The sequence below is a fragment of the Lolium perenne genome, chromosome 7 (assembly GCF_019359855.2).
Source record: "Lolium perenne isolate Kyuss_39 chromosome 7, Kyuss_2.0, whole genome shotgun sequence".
Lineage (NCBI taxonomy): Eukaryota > Viridiplantae > Streptophyta > Magnoliopsida > Poales > Poaceae > Lolium > Lolium perenne.
Window position 1 is genome coordinate 257,768,631 of NC_067250.2, and position 23,226 is coordinate 257,791,856.

General features: G+C 45.8%; 2 protein-coding genes and 2 long non-coding RNA genes across 4 annotated transcripts; 2 read left to right on the forward strand and 2 right to left on the reverse strand.

The window, feature by feature from the left end:
• The first annotated feature begins 27 nt into the window (after positions 1-27).
• On the forward strand, positions 28-5,628 carry LOC127313515 (uncharacterized). Its single transcript, XR_007859047.2, has 3 exons — positions 28-256; positions 4,860-4,968; positions 5,090-5,628. It is a non-coding gene; the product is annotated as an uncharacterized lncRNA (long non-coding RNA).
• LOC127313513 (putative receptor protein kinase ZmPK1) lies at positions 1,598-4,369 on the reverse strand. Its single transcript, XM_051344006.1, has 2 exons — positions 3,109-4,369; positions 1,598-3,000 (listed from the first exon to the last, which is right to left on the reverse strand). The coding sequence occupies exons 1-2, from the start codon at positions 4,289-4,291 to the stop codon at positions 1,895-1,897; spliced, it is 2,289 nt and encodes a 762-aa protein (XP_051199966.1). The 5' UTR covers positions 4,292-4,369; the 3' UTR covers positions 1,598-1,894.
• Positions 5,629-7,986: 2,358 nt separating the features above from the next.
• LOC127313516 (uncharacterized) lies at positions 7,987-22,476 on the forward strand. Its single transcript, XR_007859048.2, has 3 exons — positions 7,987-8,180; positions 21,940-22,180; positions 22,280-22,476. It is a non-coding gene; the product is annotated as an uncharacterized lncRNA (long non-coding RNA).
• LOC127313511 (putative receptor protein kinase ZmPK1) lies at positions 19,003-21,771 on the reverse strand. Its single transcript, XM_051344004.1, has one exon. The coding sequence runs from the start codon at positions 21,717-21,719 to the stop codon at positions 19,308-19,310; it is 2,412 nt and encodes an 803-aa protein (XP_051199964.1). The 5' UTR covers positions 21,720-21,771; the 3' UTR covers positions 19,003-19,307.
• Positions 22,477-23,226: the final 750 nt, after the last annotated feature.

Here is a 23,226-nt window from a genome sequence, read left to right on the forward strand (position 1 = left end):
GATTTTGTTGACGCTTTTTGGGCTTCGTGGGCCGCGGAACACGGGGGAGCCCTGCGGGCGAAACAGCCGTAGGAGTCGCGCGCGCGCTACCGAGCATTTCCCCCGCGGGCCGCCCTCCCGTTGCCCTCGTCGCCTCCGCCTCCATGTGTCCCCCTGCCGGCGAGGTCGCTGCCAGATCCCGCGGCGCCGACCGCAGAACCAGCGCTCCCCTTCCGCTCCATAGGTCACCCTCCGTGCTGCACTCCTACCTTTCCTAGTGAGTTCCGCTAATCCCTTCTTGGGGGTAACATCGGTTGATGCAAAATTCACCTCAGCTTGGGGATCGGTTTACTGCATAAAATATTTTGCTATGTGAGTGGTAGCATGCTTTGCCTGACTTCGTGGATTTATTCCTGTGTAGCCCTCTGTGATGAATAGAAGATTTTCTGGAAGGGTGAATGTACGGTGTTAAACGATTTGCCCAAAATGCAAAATTAAAGACCTGCATGGACAAAATGTTCAATAGCTCAAAGTACTCCGACAACAAAACACCACATAACAGTTAGGAAAACTTACAAAATAAAGAGACGCTGTTCTCACACTCTACTGACTTGGGCTCCCCATGTTATTTTTTAGCACGTTCTTTAAAAATTATTTGCCTAAAATGCTTACTAATTACTAGAGGATGAACAGGCACCAACTTGTATCAGCAGTGGTCAAATAAATCTGAAAAGAATGATGAATCCGTTTCGTGCTTAGGAAATCCTTATAGAAAATTGAGTACAACTGCTCCTTTTGGTAAACATCAACTAGATTCATCAGCGAGTATTGCAAAGTAATCGCCACCGAAATCTTTCATGACAAGTCTACTAGTTTCATTTATGGATGCAAATCGGTGACCCTTAGTGTACCCTCCAACCCTCTTTAGCTCTACCAAAACCAAAATTTCAAAATCTCAACACTTTTGGAAGAAAAAAAACAGTTCATTTGTTTTGAACTAAAGAGGGTGTTTGCATCTCTAGTTCCATTGGTAGAAGAGTTGATGATACCTTCTGTTGCAATAGAGATACGGAGATTTGCATCTCTAGTTCCATTTCTAGGATTTACTGATTGAATGGAGATTTATTTGGGCATGCTTGCAGCGTTCTGGACCTAGGTAATTGCCATGCTAGGCTGAATTCAGCTAAATTGTGTCTGGGCAGCAGATTCAGGGCTAAAAATGCTCTGGGTGCAGATTACTTACGCCGTTAGTGCATATTAACCCATTGATACTTTATTTTTCACTTGGGGTACAATACTTACTCCCATCACGATCCACTCCGTGTTGCCTTTGTGAAATGACAAGTAGGCTATTGGCATCTTAAGGTATATAGCCATCGATGAAGTTGTTCTGACTCTGAACTTCCTTTTGCCGTGACATGACTGAACTATGCATTGTTAGTTATACTTCTACAGGGCTCATAAGTTGTGTTCACCGACTGAACTTGCCTCTGGATATGACGAAACAGGTGTCAGTGGAAATGTGGAATTCTCTGCAAAACAGATGGTCATAAGATTCACTAAATCTGAATATCGATATAGTAGGTTCAACCAAGACAGCAACATGCATTCTCAGAAAGGAAAAGCCAAACCATCAACATATCTTGCATTGATGGTAAATCACAAGCACACAAAATCTTAACTTCTTACAATACATACTAGCATAGGTTTTGCACAAGTATTGGTGTTATGACTCTACATAAGCTGGTATAGTGTGGTCAAATACAAAATTTAATATTGGTATACAAGTGACTCATGCAGTTCTTGATTTGCATGGATACGCATCATAGATATCTTGTTTTGGATCTAAGACTATGCATAGATGCTGCCTACTATATCAAATAACTCTTTTTTTAGCTGGTAAAATACTGCTGAATCATGACACTGCCTCATCAACCGAAAGAAGCATCTGCACAGCATTTTCCATTGTGGGCCTTTTCCTACTGTCTTCTTCTATGCATGAAACAGCCAACTTTATCATCGTTCTTGCTTGCACATTATCGAACTGGCTGTCCAATCTGGAATCAATGAAGTCATCGATCCATAACTGTTCACCACCCTCCAGAATCAGACTTTCTGCAAGCATCTTAATAACCCTTCGGAGGACCATTTCCACTTCCTCGTCAGCATCTGATGCCCAGTCTGAAACACGAGCCCCCTTCAGTAGTTCTAAGAGAACCACTCCGAAACTGTAGACATCAACCTTTGCTGTTATTTGGGCGCTAGAGACCCACTCAGGAGCTATATAACCTCTAGTTCCATGGATCCGAGATACACTTTTATTGGACCCACCTCTATTCAGAAGTTTTGCAAGGCCAAAGTCGGTGATCTTTGGCTCCATTTTCTCATCCAACAGTATGTTCTCAGGCTTCAGGTCACAGTGGATAACCCACTCCAAGCACTCGTGATGAAGATAGGCCAATCCTTTTGCAACCCCTAGAGCTATCTTAAATCTTTCGGTCCATTGAAGTAAGATATGTGAGCCCTTGCTACTGAATAGATTTTTATCCAACGATCCATTCTCAACGTACTCTAAAACCAATATCCTGTGTGGACCATCAGAGCAGAATCCCCAAACCCTCACCAGATTCATATGGTAAATCCTTGCGATCACACTCAGTTCATGTTGGAACTCTTCTTCACCTTGGTTTATGTCTGCCAACCTTTTCACAGCTACTGCCCTGTTATCTTTCAAGACCCCCTTGTATACAAGGCCAGATGCCCCCTTCCCAATCATATCCTTGAACTTGCCAGTTGCTCTCTGCAACTCCTTGTAAGTGTACCTGCGGAAATGGTTGGTTATCATTTCATAGCCAACCTCAGCTGGCCATACTCCTGTTAACTGTCTGCTCTCCCTTCTCAACATAAACCAGCATCCTAATGCCACAAATATTACCTCCACACAAAATATTGCTGATAAGAATCCATAGAAGTACGAATACGGCGACCCACTCTGACTGCTCTTAGGTTTATCCAGAGAATCTGCATTGACATTACAGTTAGGGACATATCTAGGACCAAAAGGTTGCGAGCAAGGAATTGATGATCCTAAGACCTGTAATGTCTTAGGAAGCTTGAGATAGAATGAACCATGTAACTGTGGACTAGATACACCACCACCAAGGAATGGCTTTGGATAGCAGCTTCCATCTCTATATAAGAATCCTTTGCAACTGCAGTCCTTCAAGCATATTTTCTTGCAAGTATGGAAGGGAACTGAACTAATCGCACTTTGATCATATCCTATGAAGTCAGTGCTGGGTAGCTTCACAAATTCCATCTCCTTCCCATCACAACTGAGGTTGAATTTCGGCATGCAACCTTTGCTCCAGTCACTTTGGTCGATGATGTCATGTCCAGGGGCACATGAACAAGCAGGTCTAGGAGTATACACACACATTCCATTCATACCACACAAACCACGTACAAAACAGGTCTGAAGATATGCCATCCATGTGACCGACCATCTTCCATTTGGCTTACTTAGACTGTATAATCTAAGGTTGCCATCATAATCCAATGTTAGCCTCCTCATAACCCCTAGACCCCAATCGGCAGCCTTAAAAGTTAAATTATCACTTCCAAGAAAATATCCCCAGCTATCAAGGAACCCAAATGTGGTGGTACCAAATGGGTATCTTTGCTTTGCCCATGTATTAATATCAGGCTTTGGCCAATAGATAAAAGAGAGATCCTTCTGATCATCAAACAGTGTGAGTAAATGTTCATCATCAAAATGGAAACTGTAGTGCCCAGGAACTAGTAACCTATCAGCAGATACCAACTTTGTAGCAGCAGTAATGTTCTGATTGGGTAGCAATGTATCGGTAGGTGAATCAAAGCTTTGCCATAGAATGATATCACCTTGGCCCATCACGATGAGGTTTCCTGTGTCCAACAACTGAGCTTGCTCAGCATTTGATGAAGAGTACACATCGTTCTCCCACACGAGCTGGCCATTGTAATCCTTTACAACCATTCTTCCATCCATATCTAACAGGACTTCGGATCCCCAGGAGTGCACGGGGTGGAGCTGATTTGCACTCCAGACGACGGTCTTTTCAGCTGTGTTAGTGAACCAAATGGAGAAGACAAAAGCATTATGGGAAATGTTCTTGAAGCCACACGTGAAAGCACCATTTGGTGAATGGAGAATGTCAGAGCTATCCTCTACAGAGAGAGAGGAGCCTGGCAAGAGGAAATCATGAGCCGAGATGCGCAAAAGCAGATGAAATGAAGTTAGTAGAAGCAGAGGGGCAAACTGTGCATCCATATTTGTTGCAGGCTAAGGGCACTCAGTTGATCTTTAGAATGATCACAAACGGCGCTATTATAGGAAACAGCTAGCAATACACACTCCAAAGGAAGTGATATACTTCTATAGTTTAATTTAATACAAAACTGGTATATGCTTGTCTTTTCTTGAGAGTGATAGTTTGCTCTGTTTTGTCAAAGATCCATTGAAATGTCCTTTTCAATTTTAAGAGCTGTAGACTTTTCTCTTTGTTTGGTTGGCTTGACTCCAAGTCCAAGGCATCATTCAATTTGGATCACTCGTGCTTAAATGGTAAGTGAAAAAAATACTTGATTACCTCGATTTGTGCGGTGAGAATCGATGTATATGAACAATTAATTTGTTATGTCCTACAATAGCTGCCAGGTCCAATTTAAAATGGTCTCTTTGCAGTATGGATTTCATTGTTGCACATATCCATCTTTCAAACATCTTGATGTCCTTGAGTTGAAACTTGTTCTATTCAGTCAACAATTGAACTACTCTGGGAAGTATTTGTCTTCCAAGTTTCAGCGTTGTAGAATCATCCCTTGTTTCTGGCTTTCAGCTGGCTGATGTATACTCCTCAAATAAAGGCTCCAGGTGTATGATTTGAGCCAGTTGTGCTTCGTTCAACCATCCATCATGTGGTGTCCAATTTGTATCCACTTTGCCAGGTCTGCGTGGTCTATCATTCATGTGGTGTCCAATTTGTATCCACCAGTTAAAATCTTAATTATTTCAACAGTGTGCAGACAATGATATACATGAGTAATTCGTGTGCTACTTCTTACACAGGCTATCGACAGATCCCCGTTACTATCAGGAAGGAAAGGTAAACTTGGCAATAATGATTTCATTGCTGATTTGCTGCAGGTAGAAAGATAGTCCTCGCCTTTTTTCAAAAGAAACTGTTGTCTGACAATAGCAGCACATGAAAATTCAAAGGTTGAACAATCAGACAGGAAAATAACAGTTTCTGGCTTCACGCGTTACAATACGTGGTTCAAACTGAACTCGCAGTTGTCAATCCATTTGGCTTTCAGCAGAATAGGTAGGCATCAGACCTGGACAGTAGAGACTTCGCAAATTTATCTCCAGTCATCGGAGAGCATGACCACTAGTGCTCTGAATTCTGAAGCTACAGCAATAAGCTTGCCAATCACAATGACAAAGGATGAGCTGCACCATGTGAATCCTCTTGAGCAAGCGTTTTTTTTTTTTTTTTTGTCAGTGCTTGCTTCCCTGGCGCGTTTGGGTAACTATTTTACTTTGAAAACATTTCACCTGTCGATTACTAACTGGCTTACTTATCCATTACATGTGAGATGCTCCCTCAAGATAGTGTGCCCTTAAGAAAAGTCTACTGGACATGAAACTTTCGTTGGGGAGATGCACCGTGATAAAATACTGATAGCTTCTTCGGCTAATAGTTAGCTGTACAATCTGTCGGTTCAACTTTTAACATCAACTTTCCGCGTTGTGACTTCACTGCAAGCTTTGAGCTGCAGGGGCATTACAAGATCTAAATTTACTGGTTCCTACCATTCGAACCAGTAGTTCGTTGGTACTTCCCTACGCATGGAAACATTTTTTCGATAAAGGGAATATATTAATATCAAGAAGATACCAATTACACCCAGCCTCTGCAACAACGCACCACCCTAATGGCACTATGGATGCACACAGCCAAAAAACAAGAAAAGAAAACTAAGAAACAAAAGTCCCGCTACAGTATCTCGGGCCTAACAACAGCAATACATCCACCGCCAAGACAATACCTGAATTACAGACTCTCCAAAAACGACGCCTCCAAGAAGGGAACAGTGCTCAAACACCGTCGTCGCCCGATCAAAGATCTTAGGTTTTCACCCTGAAGATAGTCCCCGCTCTCAAAACAATGCCTCCACCAAGATCATTGCCAGGCACAACCAATTAAGGCCAGACCTTGGGTTTTCACCCTGAAAGGTAGGACTCTGCACTTCACCTGTGTTGTCGCCCCCACTTTCATACCGCTGCCGTGAAGCCCGGAACACCAAGCAAGTCCCTCAACAGCGCAGAGACTTGAACCTCCCTTAGCTAGTCCTCCTCCGACCTTCATGAAATTCTCTTCTTCCGACTTTCATCATGGATCCATAGTCACTTGATGTCAACACGTAAAAGAGCTTCGCGCCGCTCCCTCCGTAACCAATCGGTCGGAATAAAAACATGGGTGCGCACGACCGAATACCTCCGATCCAGCAAACTCCGAGCAAAAGCATCATGTTACATTCGCCGGCGGAGCCTTCCGAACTCAACACTTCGGCCGGATCACGAGTCCAGCCTTCGGTGGGTCCTCCTCTTCACGCAAGAGAGGCCCTAGGACCGCCGCCTTTATTCAGGTCGGACCCCCACGTCGGCGACCATCCCTGGCTGGCCACTCCAACCCTCCACCGGCGACACCATCGCCGGCTTCAAGCACCTCCATCTCGCTGTTTAACGCGGTGATAGATCAAAAGATCCACCACCACCAACCGCAGCCGATCCTCTCCGGCGAAGAAGAGGGTCACCTCCACCGTCGAACCCAAGGCTGCTGCCCCGGGCGTCCTCGTGCACCGCGGGAGAAGCCCAAGATCATCGCCCCTCACCGGCGAGAGGCGGAGGAAAGGCGCCGCCCGCCTCCACCAGCCACCACCACCGGCATGCCGCCGATGGGAGGCGGGGAGGCCGCAGCCCGCAGCAGATCGTCCCTGGGAGGACCGCCGCCGCCCTCCATCCTCGTCCGATCGCCACCGCCCCGGGAGGCGGAAGGGGCCGCCGCCGCGTGAGAGACTCCTTGGCCGCCGTTCTCGACGCGTCACGAGGGAGGGCCCCCGCCGCCGCCACGCCCCGAGATCTTTGCCCCGGCGGCGCTGCCAGCGGCGGCGGCGGCGGCGGGAGGGTTGGGGTGCGGGGGTGCGGGAGGGTTGGGGTGTTTCTATTCGCTTGTCTCCGTCACTATCTTGTTTTAGTGCTCGCCGGCGCGGGAGGGACTTGTCCACACCGGCGGCGGATGTACGCACGCATGGAAACATGCCAGGTCCTGATTTTTCTACCTAACTTTGTGTTGTGTGAAGTATGTGACTACGTGTCATTGATTGTAAGGTTGATGACCCTTTGCAGAATGAATATTTCATTTATCTTTTCAGACTGGATATACCATTATCTTTCAAATAAAACAACGAGCACGGCAGGATTGGAAAAATAACTGGAAGTCATATACTATGGGGTGGCAGTTGATGATGTGGACAGAACAGGAAAATATTTTATCTTCAGTCCTAGCCCACCATACTCAGCAAAATGGACAAAAATAATCTAAAGTGAAAAAGATTTCGACGAATAAACTTCTAACGAAACAAATTTACCGATCTCATTCTTTTGTGTTGTGGCTGTTTCTACGGCGCGGCAACCGATAGAGTGGCGCCCCAGCTTACGGCACCACACAATGGTGTGCCGCGGCCCAGCCCATGGCGTTGCACTTTTCTTTCTTCTTTTGTTGCGCCCTAGCCTATGGCGCCACACAATAGGTTGCCACGTCCCAACCTACGGCGCCACACAATTGGTTGCCGTCGTAGAGACAGGGCGGCAGAAAAGGGTTAGATGATATGAAATTGTTTTGCGAAATATTCATTTTTAAAATTTGTTACAAGTTTGGCTTATTTTTGTCCAAATTGCCACCGTATTCAGCTGCCGCCGCGACCAGCAAAGGCCCATCTCGGCCCCTCTCGCCCTATGAAGCACGCACGCCCTCCCGTTCCCCTCGTCGCCTCCACCTCCCCGTGTCCCCGCCCACGGCGGACCCTGCCGGCGAGGTCGCCACCGGATCTCACGGCGCCGACAGCAGAACCAGCGCTCCGCTTCCATTCCACAGGTCACTCTCCGTGCTGCATTCGTACTTCTATGCTGAGTTCCGCTAATCCCTTCTTGGGGATAACTTCGATTGATGCAAAGTTCACTTCAGCTTGGGATTTGCTGGCTGCCAAAAAAAAAGTTGCTACGTGAGTGGTAACATGCTTGCTTGACTTCGTGGATTTATTCCTGTGTATCCCTATGTGATGAATGGAGGATTTTCTAGAAGGGTAGGCACGGTGTTAAACGATCTGTCCAGAATGTGAAATTAAAGACCTGCAGCTCTTGACAAAATGTTCAGTAGCTCAAAGTACTCCGACAACACAACACCACATATTACTCAAGGAAACTTGCTGAACGGATCGTAGCGAACGGGGGGGGGGGGGGGGGGGTGAATGGCGCTACGACAAGTTTTAACCTTTTTCAAGTTTTAGCGCAACGGAAGGTAAAGGTGACAACTTTTGCAATAGCGGTGTTCCTACAATGATGCTAGAGCATGTGCAACAAGTAAAGGAATCAACAAGATAACGAGAGTAAGGAGCGAGACAACCGAGGCGAGTCGAGGTTTGTTTCCCGCAGTTTCTTCCACTAAAGGAAGTACGTCTGCGTTGAGGAGGTGCTAGTCTCACACAAGAGACTAGGCGGCCACACCACGAAGGAAGGCCTCACCCTCTTCCTCGAGAGAGCTCCACGGAGGTGCTCTCCCTCTTCCACTAAGGCACCGGTCGAGGCGGTGATTCCTTCACAAGGTTGGGGCGAGCTCCACACACAAGGATGCTCCCAACACCCTATGGAGCTAGTACATCACCAAGCTAGACTCCATAGTTGCACATCTCCAATGCTCCACCATAGGAACCCATCTCCAATGCTCCACCAAAGGAACCCCTCCAATACTCCACCAAGAAGCTCTTCCAGTGCTCCACCAAGAAGCTCTTCCAGTGCTCCACCAAAAAAGCTCTTCCAGTGCTCCACCAAGAGGCTCTTCCACCAAGGAACCCTAACAACAAGATCCACTAAGGACTACCACGAATTGGTGAACTTTCTCTTGGTAGAATGATAGATCGGGGTCTCCTCCACCACCACACAAAGTATGAACAAGATTGGTTGGGTGGATGAGGAGATCCCCTCAATTTTGTGCTCAGCAACAATGGAGGAGAGAGAGAGAGAAGAGCTAAGGCTGGCTGGAGAAGAAGGGGCCTTTATATAGGTCCCTCCAAATCCAACCGTTACCAGCTATTTTTGCCTAAGCGGTACTACCGCTTCTGGAAGCGGTACTACCGCTCTGAGTTCGAATTCCCCACTGAACTTGTCCACGTGGACACATTGCGGTACTACCGCTCGCGGTACCGCTTGCATGCCGCAATAGGGTCCGGAACCTTCATGGATCCCAAGCGGTACCCGAGCGGTACCAGAGCGGTACTACCGTAACGCGTTACGGTACTTAGCGCGGTACCGTGGGCGGTACTACCGCCCTCAAGCGGTACTACCGCTCCAGGTACCGTGAAGGTACCGCAACGTGTTCTGTGGGGCATATCCATGTGCAAGGCTCAGAGCGGTATCACGGGCGGTACTAGTAGAGGTAGCGGTACTACAGCTCCTGGTACCGGTAGTACCGCTATGGCTAAAACAGGTTTTCCTCTCTTTCTCTCCTACCAAGTTACCTCACGACACACACACAAAACCAGAAAACCCTAAGAGCTACGCTTCGGTCTTCTGATCATAATGTGCTCAGCGAGGGTACCGTGCATCTTGCAAACCTATCAATGACAAACTTTGTGCACGGTTAGAATTGTTCGAGTGTTGTTATCAAACACACAAAACACGGGATATGGATCTTGCTCTTACAATCTCCCCCTTTTTGGTGTTTGATGACAACACACGAATTTGCAATTAATTCATAGGATATTATGATAAGATAGTTTGGTTTGCAAGTATAGGCGAAGCTCCCCCTAGATGCGTGCATATTTAAAATATGCATTTGTATACAAATGCACACATCCTAGAGAGAACTCCCCCTAAATTTCACAAACCAAGCACAAGTGCTAAGATGATCATATGACAAGATAATGTAGCACAAGTACACTATAGAGGCAAGAATATTTGTATATAGGAGAGTTTGGGTGAATCCTTTCATACCTTTGCCTTGAGAAAACCCAAACTCACAATAATAATAAGTGCCTCCATAGGAATGATATGGCCAATCAAAGAATGAATAATGGAGACCATTGACCATAAAGCTACGCATGATTAAGTCTTAATACAAACGGGGGGTCGGGAGACCCACGAATAGAGTAGCAAACACACATACGAATAGAGTTCCGAATAACTAGGGGAAAAGTTTGATGCCAAGGCCGAAAGAACCAAAATAAAGCCACCAAGCCCTTGGCATCCCCTTGCAAATTCCCGTCCTAATAGATCAACTTCTCCCCCTTTGGCATCGAGACACCAAAAAGGGAGAAGGAGCATACTAGCGTCCCAAGGGAATCACTCGTCGTCGTCATCCTCCTCGTCATCATCATCCTCAATGTCATCACCATCATCCTCGACGTCCTCCTCCTCTTCATCCTCATACTCTTCATCTTGGGCAAGTCCTTTGCCATGAGGTGGCTCGGGGATGGACTCCTCGGAGCTAGACCAAACAAGCTTTGACTTCCACTCACCGGGAGGAGTGATGTTGTCCTCGGAGCCCTCGGAGACCGGGAGTTGCATATGCCTCATCATCGCCTTTTGGCGTTAGCGGATCTTCTTGTTGTCGTGATGAGCTTGGTACATCCTATCCTCGAGGTCCCTCTTGAAGCAAAAGGACTTCTTGAGGCGAGCGGTGAGCTTGGCGAAGAGGCCCTTTTGCTTGATGGAGTTGGGCACATAGTCGGAGTCGTCGCTGTCGGCTTCGTCTTCGTCCTTGTCCTTGGGAGCTCCTTTGCCAAACCTTGGAAGGTCATGGTCCTTGACAAGAGGACTCTTCTCCTTGTGAATGGTGATGTTGGGGCGGCATTGCTCCAAGAGATCTCCGCGGCCTTCTTGATCCCACTTGAGACAGATGAGCCTCATGAGATAGGGAGCGTACTGAGGAAGCTTGCGGAGGAAGGCACAATCACGCATCTCATGCCAAATGTAGTCCATGATGTCCAGTTGCTTGTCGCAGCCCCTCAGCTGATGTGTGCGCACAAGGAGATTCACAAGGAATCCGTGCACCTCGTCGTGGTTGGTATGCTTGGCGTTGATGGTGCTGCGGTAGATGCGGTTCATGATATCATAGACCGGCAGGAGGCCCTTGGTGCTCCCACACAACATCCTCCCACGAATGTAGAGGTCGGCCATCTTCTCCTTGGCCATGGGCTTGGCTTGGAGATGAATGCGGAAGTAGTTGGAGTTGTCTTCGGGGAGTTCATAACCAAGGCATCGAGCAAAGTCTTGCCATGAGGCCTCCATCACATGCTCCTTGGTCATCCACTTCAAAGAGCGATAGCCTCCTTCATCCTCAAGAAAGACCACGCTGGCATAGAATTGGCAAATCACCTCCCGGGAGAAGTCATGAGAGAACTTCATGATAGGAATGAGACCTTGTTCTTCACATATCTCCAGAGCTTCTCCAAAGTAGTCGAGGTCGGAGCGGAGCTTGTCCATGCTTATGGAGTATTGGGGGGCAACACTTGAACTCTTTGGCCCCATAGACCTCGTAGTAGATCTTCTCTTGATTGATATGATGAAAGTAGGTATTGGGGCATTGGCGAGCATTTCTTGGGAGCAAATAAGGATTGGCTCCCCGCACCTCCAAGAATTGGCGTTTCTTCACATCAAGCATTGACTTTTGAGGTCCCCTTGCCCCTGCTGCTGCATCTCTCTGTCTCTTGGTGGTCCTTGTTGGCATGATCTCCTCTTGCTCATCATCGCGATGACGACGAGAGGATGGCTTGACTTTGCCACCACGGGTCTTTGGTGCACCTGTGAACAACAGAGGTTTGGGAGGGAATAGGGGATAAGTGCACAAGCCAAGAAATTAGAGATCAAAATGGACACTAACAAGCAACATTGGTGACTCTATGCAGAGCGGTAGTACCGCAATTTCAACCGGTAGTGCCGCTTTGACCGGTAGTACCGCCCAAGAATGAGCGGTACTACCGCTCAAGCTCGCACAACCAGATTGAGATTGGTTCATGGCGAAATCGACTCTAGAGTCACACATTGTTGCTAGCTAGTATCCTTACACATGAATAGCTTCCAAGAGTGCTTCTCCACCACAAAACTCCAACAAACCCTAGCATATGCATCTAGGGAGATCCACTCACCCTAGAGAGAGAATTTAGGGTTCATACCGGAGGACATGGCGGAGAAGAGGTTGGGGAAGCTTCTCCACGGAGGAGATTGGGCCGATGGCGGCTGGAAAAGGAGATCGGGGCCGATCTCCTCGAGGTCTTGAGCTTGGGGAAGAGCTTTGACTTGAGGTGGAAGAGGAGTTGTGAGGATTTGGGGGAAATTCGACCCCAACCGGTACCTCAAGTCAAAACGTGCAAGCGGTAGTACCGCTCCTAGAAGCGGTAGTACCGCTTACCGGTACTGGCCCGGTACTTGAAGCGGTAGTACCGTTCTGGGGAGAAATATTCAGTTTCGTCAGAGAACTGCCCCAGAGCGGTAGTACCGGCCCAAGAAGCGGTAGTACCGTCCATCAAACTCAAAAACCTCAGATTTTGGTGTAGACTTGTGCTTTTAGACAGAGTTGGCTCAAGAGGTAGGTGATGGCTTGGGATTAGATTACGGAACTGTTAAGGTACTACCCAACCAAGCTTGCAAGAATCAAAGCTAGAAAAGCCAAGCTTGGGTGAATCTCCCGAGAAGAAACAAAGAGGAAAGAAGAAATGACAAACAAAAACAAGAAGAGAAAAGAAAAAGAACACAAAGAGAACAACAACTCCTCGAAGAGGAGGTTTGGTGGACGAGGCCACCGTGTAAGAGTTTGGTAGTGTGAGGTCGCGTAGAGACCTAGGACTCACGACTACTACTCAACATGAAACTCATAGTCACTTGATTGACGAATAGCATATGCTTTGGGTTTCTTTGTGCATCATGGGGGGAGGGATAGCTCAATAATTTAAACCGCACTCCCCCTATGTCCATGCGTGCTTTACATCTAGACATATGGCACAAGAGTGGTATAGGTATCCACTTATGACACAATGTCCAAATGAGAAGCACAAGGGTAGAGAGGCAAACCTTGACGATAAACGATAGAGAGTGAGTCTATTGTCTTGTTGGGCACATTCGGGAAGAATAGATCCTTGGGATTGCTATACCGTTGAATCCCATCACATCTTGCTCTTGAGAATATCTTGTGCTTTGCTTGGATTATGAAGGAGTCTTGACGCATTAGCATCCCGGCGAGAGAAGATCAAAAGGATAGGTTCGTGTGAGGTTCCTTGATCAGCATCAAGATTTGGGTCCTCGCCTTGACGTCATTGATGTTGATGCCGAACTTGAGGTTGTGGAAGAGGTGACTTAGCACTTGGTTGTCCAATGGAGGTGACTTGGCCTTGTGGTGTAGATGGCTCCATATAAATGGAACTTCGTCCTTCCCCGGTACTCATAGAAGGTAGCGTTTGAGATTGGCGAGTGCCAACACTCATCCTTCCTATGGTAATCGGGGGAATTACATCTCCTTTCTCACAAGAAGCACTCCGCCTTCTCCAAAGAACTATCATATCTATCGAGAAGTCTCATCACTCAATACCACAAGCCTCTCAATAGACTCATACTCCATCATTATGCTTGAGTGTCTTTTTAGGTTTGTCTCTCACTTCCGGCAACCCTATGAGGTTAGGGTAAGAGTATGGCTAGGAGTGAAAGGTGGATTCCTTCTTTGCCAATGAAGAAAACCAAGATCTTGAGAACAAACTCCGTTCCATTGTTGCCTCTTCTTGCAAGGATTATGTCATAGAACTTGTATCGAAATTGTTTGAGAAGCTTCATCATGATGCATTTCCTTTCAACACAATTCCTACAAAACACAATCTCTTTAAGCTTGATTGTGTCGTCGTCATGAGAAAGATGGATATAAGGATTTGATGACGACACCAAATTCCTTGCTTCCGGACATAAGACTTGTGGCTTCAAGATAACCACCCAATAAGCACCTCCGAAAGCAAGGCCCTTCATGGATCAAGAGTTGGAAATAGGAGCCCACTTTTCAATGGGCTCTACCTTCATATTCTTTGCTTCATTGATCCTTCCTTCTCTCTTAATCTTCTTTGGCATAATTGCCACTTCTCCTTCATGGCATAAGTCCTCGTGGGCTTCAATGACTCCTTCCAAGAATTGGACTTGAATTTGGAGACTCTCAATCTCGGACCTCAAGTCATTAGCTTCATCTTCTCGGTCCACTAGAGCTTCCTCAAGAAGAGAATTCCTTCTCTCGAGTGAATGATTGTGTCTCTCCAAGGTGGCAATGTCGTCCTCATGATTGCGACAAATGTAGTCCTTGCTAGAGCGTTTGTATTCTTCTATGGCTTCATCTTGCATAAGCTTGATCACCATAAGTTTGTCCTTGCTCCTCTTAAGATAAGCAATTTCATCCTCATGGTTACAACAAGTGACCTTTTCTCTGCTCGAACGGATCCACTCCAACAAGGACTCATTTTGCCTCTCATTGACTTCAACTAGCTTGGCCTTGTGTTTCTTTAGAGTGGCAATCTCTTCTTCATGATCACAACATTGCACCTTCTCTTTACTCAAGCGATAGTATTCATCTAAGGCCTCCTCTTGAGTTGAGATGACATCCAAGAACTTTGCATTGTGTTTTCTCAAGAAGCATACTTCGTCAAGGAGCTTGTCACAACATGAATTAGGACCTTCATCTTCTTTCTTCTTGGCAAAGGTTGCAACATCCTCAATTGACCATTCATGATCTTCTTCAAGATAATTCTTCTTTGTCTTGAGCTTGTCCAACCAACCAAGAGCATAATCTCGATCCTTGAGTTGGGAGATGAGAGAGTTGTTGTAGTCTTCAAGAATAAGAGCACTAGTTTCAAGAGTCATACGCATGCACACTTCTTCCTCATAAGCTTGGGTGAGAGAGATAATCTCCAATTCCTTCTTCTTTTCAAGTCCTTCATTTTCCACCATATGGTCTTCATCTTGAAGCATGTTATTTCTAGGCTTGTCGGTGAAGGATCTCTTGGTGATGTGGTTGTTGGGGAGCCGCTTGGGAAGGGGTTGAAACTTGCTCTTACGAATGAGGTATCCACCATATAAGTCCCTTTGCTTGTAGAGGCAATCCGCAACGAAGTGACTTTTGTCGCGACAATTGTAGCAAGAGTTCCTTGATCTCGAGTTTGGTTTCTTGTTTCCACTCCAAGGAAGTAGAGCATTGTAGAACTTTTTCTCGATCCAACGGTCATCCACAAAAGTCGCTCCAAGATCTTGCATTTGGATGGCGAAAGCAATAAGGCGTTTGTACATCTCTTCGGGCGATTCTCCCTCTATCACGACAAAGTCATTTGCCATTGCTTCACTAAGATGAGAGCATTGGATGTCTCCATTTCCAAGGAAGAGCTTGTCAAGTTCGTCCCAAGCTTCCTTGGCGGTCTTGAGCGATTGGATATGAGCGCGTTCCTTGGGAGTAATGGCCAAATGAATCATGTCGATGGCGATGGCGTTGAGTTGGTGATCCACCACTTCCCTTCTTGTCAAGTTCATTGGGTCTTGTGGTGAATATCCTTCTTGAATGATCCGCCAAAGCTCGGTAGAGGTGCTACACACATGAGAATGCATTAATAGTTTCCAATCACCAAAGCTATTAGATTCAAGTAATGGTGGAGGACCATGAGTCATAATGCAAGGCATGAGCATTTGAGTCATAATCACTTGATGGAGATGCATCCTTCCCCTTTGATGAGGTGTCAACATCCTCAAGATCCTTTTCCCTATGTGAGTTTGTTGATTGCTCAACAATCTCAACACAAGGAAAAGAGTCGACTTGTGATGGGGAAACATTGACACCTCTATTTGTATCTATGATGGGGTTAGGTTTTGGAGTAATCAACTCCATCATCATCGCCTTCAATTGAGATACAATGGATGACTCCAATTTCTTGAGGTCATACAAAGTAGCCGGAGTATTATCGGCACTTGATGATGGAGATGATTGCTCACGGGGAAGGACTCCATTCACAACCACCTCTTGTTCGGCCATTTCTTAGGCGGTAAAGCCCGAGCAAGAAAACCTTGCTCTGATACCACTTGAACGGATCGTAGCGAACAAGAGGGGGGGTGAATGGCGCTACGGCAAGTTTTAACCTTTTTCAAGTTTTAGCGCAACGGAAGGTAAAGGTGACAACTTTTGCAATACGGTGTTCCTACAATGATGCTAGAGCATGTGCAACAAGTAAAGGAATCAACAAGATAACGAGAGTAAGGAGCGAGACAACCGTGGGTGGGGGCGAGGCGAGTCGAGGTTTGTTTCCCGCAGTTCCTTCCACTAAAGGAAGTACGTCTGCGTTGAGGAGGTGCTAGTCTCACACAAGAGACTAGGCGGCCACACCACGAAGGAAGGCCTCACCCTCTTCCTCGAGAGAGCTCCACGGAGGTGCTCTCCCTCTTCCACTAAGGCACCGGTCGAGGCGGTGATTCCTTCACAAGGTTGGGGCGAGCTCCACACACAAGGATGCTCCCAACACCCTATGGAGCTAGTACATCACCAAGCTAGACTCCATAGTTGCACATCTCCAATGCTCCACCATAGGAACCCATCTCCAATGCTCCACCAAAGGAACCCCTCCAATACTCCACCAAGAAGCTCTTCCAGTGCTCCACCAAGAAGCTCTTCCAGTGCTCCACCAAAAAAGCTCTTCCAGTGCTCCACCAAGAGGCTCTTCCACCAAGGAACCCTAACAACAAGATCCACTAAGGACTACCACGAATTGGTGAACTTTCTCTTGGTAGAATGATAGATCGGGGTCTCCTCCACCACCACACAAAGTATGAACAAGATTGGTTGGGTGGATGAGGAGATCCCCTCAATTTTGTGCTCAGCAACAATGGAGGAGAGAGAGAGAGAAGAGCTAAGGCTGGCTGGAGAAGAAGGGGCCTTTATATAGGTCCCTCCAAATCCAACCGTTACCAGCTATTTTTGCCTAAGCGGTACTACCGCTTCTGGAAGCGGTACTACCGCTCTGAGTTCAAATTCCCCACTGAACTTGTCCACGTGGACACATTGCGGTACTACCGCTCGCGGTACCGCTTGCGGTACCGCAATAGGGTCCAGACCTTACTGGATCCCAAGCGGTACCCGAGCGGTACCAGAGCGGTACTACCGTAACGCGTTACGGTACTTAGCGCGGTACCGTGGGCGGTACTACCGCCCTCAAGCGGTACTACCGCTCCAGGTACCGTGAAGGTACCGCAACGTGTTCTGTGGGCATATCCATGTGCAAGGCTCAGAGCGGTATCACGGGCGGTACCAGTAGAGGTAGCGGTACTACCGCTCCTGGTACCGGTAGTACCGCTATGGCTAAAACATGTTTTCCTCTCTTTCTCTCCTACCAAGTTACCTCACGACACACACACAAAACCAGAAAACCCTAAGAGCTACGCTTCGGTCTTCTGATCATAATGTGCTCAGCGAGGGTACTGTGCATCTTGCAAACCTATCAATGACAAACTTTGTGCACGGTTAGAATTGTTCGAGTGTTGTTATCAAACACACAAAACACGGGATATGGATCTTGCTCTTACACTTGCAAAATAAAGAGACGCTGTTCTCACACTTTGAATCATGATATGATATATGAATACTACTGACTTGTAGAAAACATCTCACTTAGAAAATATATGCAATAAGTAGTATTGATCCCAGTGTTACTTTTCAGTGCGTTCTTTAAAAATTTCGTTGCCTAAAATACTTGCCAGTTGCTAGAGGATGAACTGGCACCGACCTGTATGAGCAGTGGACAAATCAATTTGGAAAGAAAGATGAGTCCATTTTGTGCTTAGGAAATCCTTGAGAAAATTGAGCACACTTTGTTCCTTTTGGTAAACATCAACTAGATTCATATATCAGGAGTACTGCAAAGTAATCACCACCAAAATCTTCCGTGACAAGTCTACTAGTTCCATTTAAGGATGCAAATTGGTGACCCTTAGTGTACCCTCCAACCCTCTTTAGCTCTATCAAATAAACCAAAATTTCAAAAATCTCAGCACTTTTGAAAAAAAAAAAACTGTTGACTTGTTTGCATCTCTAGTTTCATTGGTAGAAGAGTTGATGCTACCTTCTGTTGCGATAGAGATACGGAGAAATCTTGGGCTTACTGATTGAATGCAGATTTATTAGGGCATGCTTGTAGTGTTCTGGACCTAGGGAATCGCCATGCTAGGTTGTTACTGTGAATTAAGCTAAATTGTGTTACAAATTGGTGGCAAAGTGGCATACGCGTTGGGCTGTAGATTGAGGGCTAAAAATGCTCTGGTAACAGATTACTTACGCCGTTATGTGCATATTAACCCATCGATACTTTTTTTTTCATTTGGGGTACAATACATACTCCCATCTCGCTCCACTCCTTGTTGCCTTTGTGAAATGAAAAGTAGGCTATTTGCATCTTAAGTTATATATATAGCCATCGATGAAGTCGTTTTGACTCTGAACTTCTTTTTGCCGCGACATGATTGAACTATGCATTGTTAGTTATACTTCTACAGGGTTCATAGTTGTCTTCAGCGACTGAACTTGCCTCCTTGGTATAAGCGAAACAGGTGTAAGTGAAATTCTGCGCAAAACAAGTGGTCCTAAGATTTAATAAATCTGAATATCGACATAGTAGGTTCAGCCAAGATGGCAACATGCATTCTCAGAAAGGAAAAACCAAACCATCAACATATCTTGCATTGATGGTAAATCACAACTGATCACACAAAATTTGAACTTCTTACAATACATGCTAGCATAGCCTTTGCACAAGTATTAGTGTTATGACACTACATAACTTGGCATAGTGTGGTCAAATACGAAATTTAATATTGGTATACAAGCGACTCATGCGGTTCTTGATTTACATGGATACACATCATAGATATCTTGTTTTGGATCTAAGAATATGCATAGATGCTGCCTACTGTATCAAATAACTCTTCTTTTAGCTGGTAGAATACTGCTGAATTATGCCACTACCTCATCAACCGAAAGAAGCATCTGCACAACATTTTCCATGGTCGGCCTTTTCCTACTATCTTCTTCTACGCATGAAATAGCAAGCTTGACCATCATTATTGCTTGCAAGCTATTGAACTGGCTGTTCAATCTGGAGTCAATGAAGTCAGCTATCCATAACTGTTTGCTGCCCTCCAGCTTCAGATTTTCGGCAAGCATCCTAATGACCCTTTGAAGAACCATTTCCACTTCCTCGTCAGCATTTGATGTCCAGTCTGAAACACGAGCCCCCTTCAGTAGTTCTAGGAGAACCACTCCGAAGCTGTAGACATCAATCTTTGCTGTTATTGGGTGGCTAGAAACCCACTCAGGAGCTATATAACCTCTAGTTCCATGAATCCGCGATACATTTTTATTGGATCCACCTCTATTCATAAGTTTTGCAAGGCCAAAGTCGGTGATCTTCGGCTCCATGTTTTCATCCAACAGTATATTCTCAGGCTTCAGGTCACAGTGGATAACCCACTCCAAGCACTCATGATGAAGATAGGCCAATCCTTTTGCCACCCCTAGAGCAATCTTAAATCTTTCGTTCCATTCAAGTAAGGTCTGTGAGCCTTTGCTGCTAAAAAGGATTTTATCCAACGAGCCATTCTCAACATACTCTAAAACCAGTATCCTGTGTGGACCATCAGAACAGAATCCCCAAACCCTCGCCAGATTCATATGGTAAATTCTTCCAATCACACTCAGTTCATGTTGGAATTCTTCTTCGCCTTGGTTTATGTCTTCCAACCTTTTGACCGCTACAGCTCTCTTGTCTTTCAAGACCCCCTTGTATACAAGACCAGATGCTCCCCTCCCAATCTGATCCTTGAACTTTCGAGTTGCTCTCTGCAACTCCTTGTAAGTGTACCTGCGGAAATGGTTGGTTATCATTTCATAGCCAACCTCAGCTGGCCATACTCCTGTTAACTGTTTGCCCTCCATTTTCAGCATAAACCAATATCCTAGTGCCACAAATATTACCTCCGCACAAAATATCGCTGATAGAAATCCATAGAAGTACCAGTACTGTGGTCCACTCTTACTGCTCTTGGGTTCATCTGGAAAATTTGCAGTGAAATATTTGTTCATTGCACTACAGTTAGGAACATATGTAAGACCAAAAGGCTGCGAGTGAGGAATTGAGGACGTTGGCACTTGTAATGTCTTCGGAAGCTTGAGATAGATAGAACCAGATAAATCCGGTCTGCTTACACCACCAACAAGGGACGACTTTGGATAGCAAGTTCCATCTCCTTGCCAGTATGAGAAACCTTTGCAATTGCAGTCATTCAAGCACATCTTCTTGCAATCATGAAAGGAAACAATACGTTTACTTTGATCATAACCTATAAAGTCAGTGGTCGGTAGTTTCACAAACTTCATCTCCTGCCCATCGCAACTGAGGTTGAACTTTGGCCGACAACCTTTTCTCCGGTCACTTTGGTCGATGATCTCATGTCCTGGGGCACATGCACAAGCAGGTATAGGTGTATACACACATATTCCATTCATACCACACAAACCATGTACAAAGCAGGTCGGAAATGCTATCCACGTGACTGCCCATTTTCGCTTTTCCCTACTTAGACTGTATAATCTAAGGTTTCCATCATAATCCAATGTTAGCCTCCTCATAACCCCTAGACCCCAATCGGCAGCCTTAAAAGTTAAATTGTCACTTCCAAGAAAATATCCCCAGTTATCAAGGAACCCAAATGTGGTGGTACTAAATGGGTATCTTTTCTTTGCCCATGTATTGATATCGGGCTTTGGCCAATAGATAAAAGAGAGATCCTTCTGATCATCAAACAGTGTGAGTAAATGTTCATCATCAAAATGGAAACTGTAATGCCCAGGAACTAGTAACCTATCAGCAGATACCAACTTTGTAGCAGCAGTAATGTTCTGATTGGGTAGCAATGTATCGGTAGGTGAATCAAAGCTTTGCCATAGAATGATATCACCTTGGCCCATCACGATGAGGTTTCCTGTGTCCAACAACTGAGCTTGTTTGGCATTTGATGAAGAGTTCACACCATTCTCCCACACGAGCTGGCCATCGTAATCTTCTACAACCATTCGGCCATCCTTGTGTAGCATCACTTGGGATCCCAAGGAGTACACGGGGTGGAGGTGATTTGCGCTCCAGACGACAGTCTTTTCAGCTGTGTTGGAGAACCAAATAGAGAAGACAAATGCATTATGGGAAACGTTATTGAAGCCGCAGGTGAAAGTACCATCTGGTGAATGGAGCATGTCGGAGCTATCCTCTACGGATAGAGAGGAGCCTGGCAAGAGGAATTCGCGAGCAGAGATGCGCAAAAGCAGATGGATCGAAGTTAGTAGGAGCAGAGAGGTAGAGCGTGCATCCATATTTGCTGCAGACTTGAGGCACTCGAGTTGATCTTTAGAATGATCTTAAATGGACTCTATTATAGGAGCAGCCAGTTCCTAGAACATTGTTAGGTGCTCGTCTTTTCTTGAGTGATTGTTTGCTCTGTTTCGTCAATGCTTCAGTGGATAGTTAGCTGTAAAGTCTTTGCACTGCAGAACCGTCTCTTATCTCAGATGGCTGACGTATACTCCTGTCCAGGTTCCAAGCCTCCAAGGCATCGTTCAGTCAGGGCCACTTCCACTCATGCAGCGGATAAGTGAAAAGGAAAAACTTAATTATTTCAACTGCGTAGTCGGAACGATATGCATGAGCAATTAATTTTCTATGTCCTCACAGAAGCTGCCAGGCCCAAAATTTTCTCGGGAACAAACTAGTCAACCCTGCAGCATGGATTTGACTGTTGCACATAGTCTTCTCCCAACAGTAGCTTCTTATCCCTGTCGGTAACCTGTTCTATTCAGTCAGCAGTTTAACTATTTTGTGAGGTGTTCTTCTCAAGTTGCAGTGTTGTAGAATTGTCTATTGCCCCTTGTTTCAGGATTTCAGCTGGCTGATGTGTAGTCCTGAAATAAAGCTTCAGGAGTAAGACTCGAGCCAGTGGCGTTTCGCTCAATCATCAATCACCCAGCGGTGGCGTCCAATTTGTATCCACCGTGAACTTTCTTTTCAGTTATCTTTTGGTAACTGGTTGCATGGTACTAATGGTATAAAGCTAAGGGCCCAGGTCTTGTGCGGCGGATCTTTGTTGCTTGCTGGTTGGTATTGCTTATTAGTTGTAGAAATGATGCAGTTTTGACAAGAGAAACACTTCTCCGCTTCAGCATGTATACTCATGGACACAACGGCGGTTGAGAATGTGCAACTGGACAGGGTGGCCAAAGCAGTGTTTACCCAGCACACGTGGATGGCAGTCTAGGCTTCAGATCGATTCTCCTTGGTAGTTTTTTCCTTGCTCTTTGGGGCCATTTTATTACTCTTTTGTATCACCTCTGCTCCGGTGCTCCTCACCTAGAAATTTTTTGGGCGTCTCAAACATTACAACGGTGGAGATCTTCCCATACCTGTTCGTAAGCGGAGTACGTTCGTAATTTCAGTGTAGGTCCACCGTCCGTATAGCCATGTACGGCCCGTACGGCTCCCGTTGTATTGTACCTCGTTTTTGTATGTATCTACAATCACGTGCGTGTGCCGAAATAGAAAGATCCTATAAAGATTTTGCTCATGTGACCTTTTTTTTTCTTACGCGACGTACATATACCGTATTAATATAGACGGGTATACATGGGCTGGATATGGGCTTTGGTGGACTCAACACAGGAAAAAAAAAACTATAATCTTTCAACTTTGTTCTGAGCAGCCCTCCTTTTGTATTGGTATTTTGGATCAGTTAAATGCAGCAGTTAAATTAATAAAAGCCTCCCATCGTCGAACAAAAGTGAAATGAAATCTTAATTATTTCAGCAGTGTGGTGACAGTGGCATGGAT

What these genes read in the sequence shown, in the direction of transcription:
- LOC127313513 (XM_051344006.1), bottom strand. Translation starts at nt 4,291, where the DNA reads ATGGATGCACAGTTTGCCCCTCTGCTTCTACTAACTTCATTTCATCTG. An exon ending in ATCTAGTCCACAGTTACATG is followed by an intron (nt 3,001 to 3,108) that starts GTTCATTCTATC and finishes ATGTCAATGCAG; the next exon opens with ATTCTCTGGATAAACCTAAG.
- LOC127313511 (XM_051344004.1), bottom strand. Translation starts at nt 21,719, where the DNA reads ATGGATGCACGCTCTACCTCTCTGCTCCTACTAACTTCGATCCATCTG.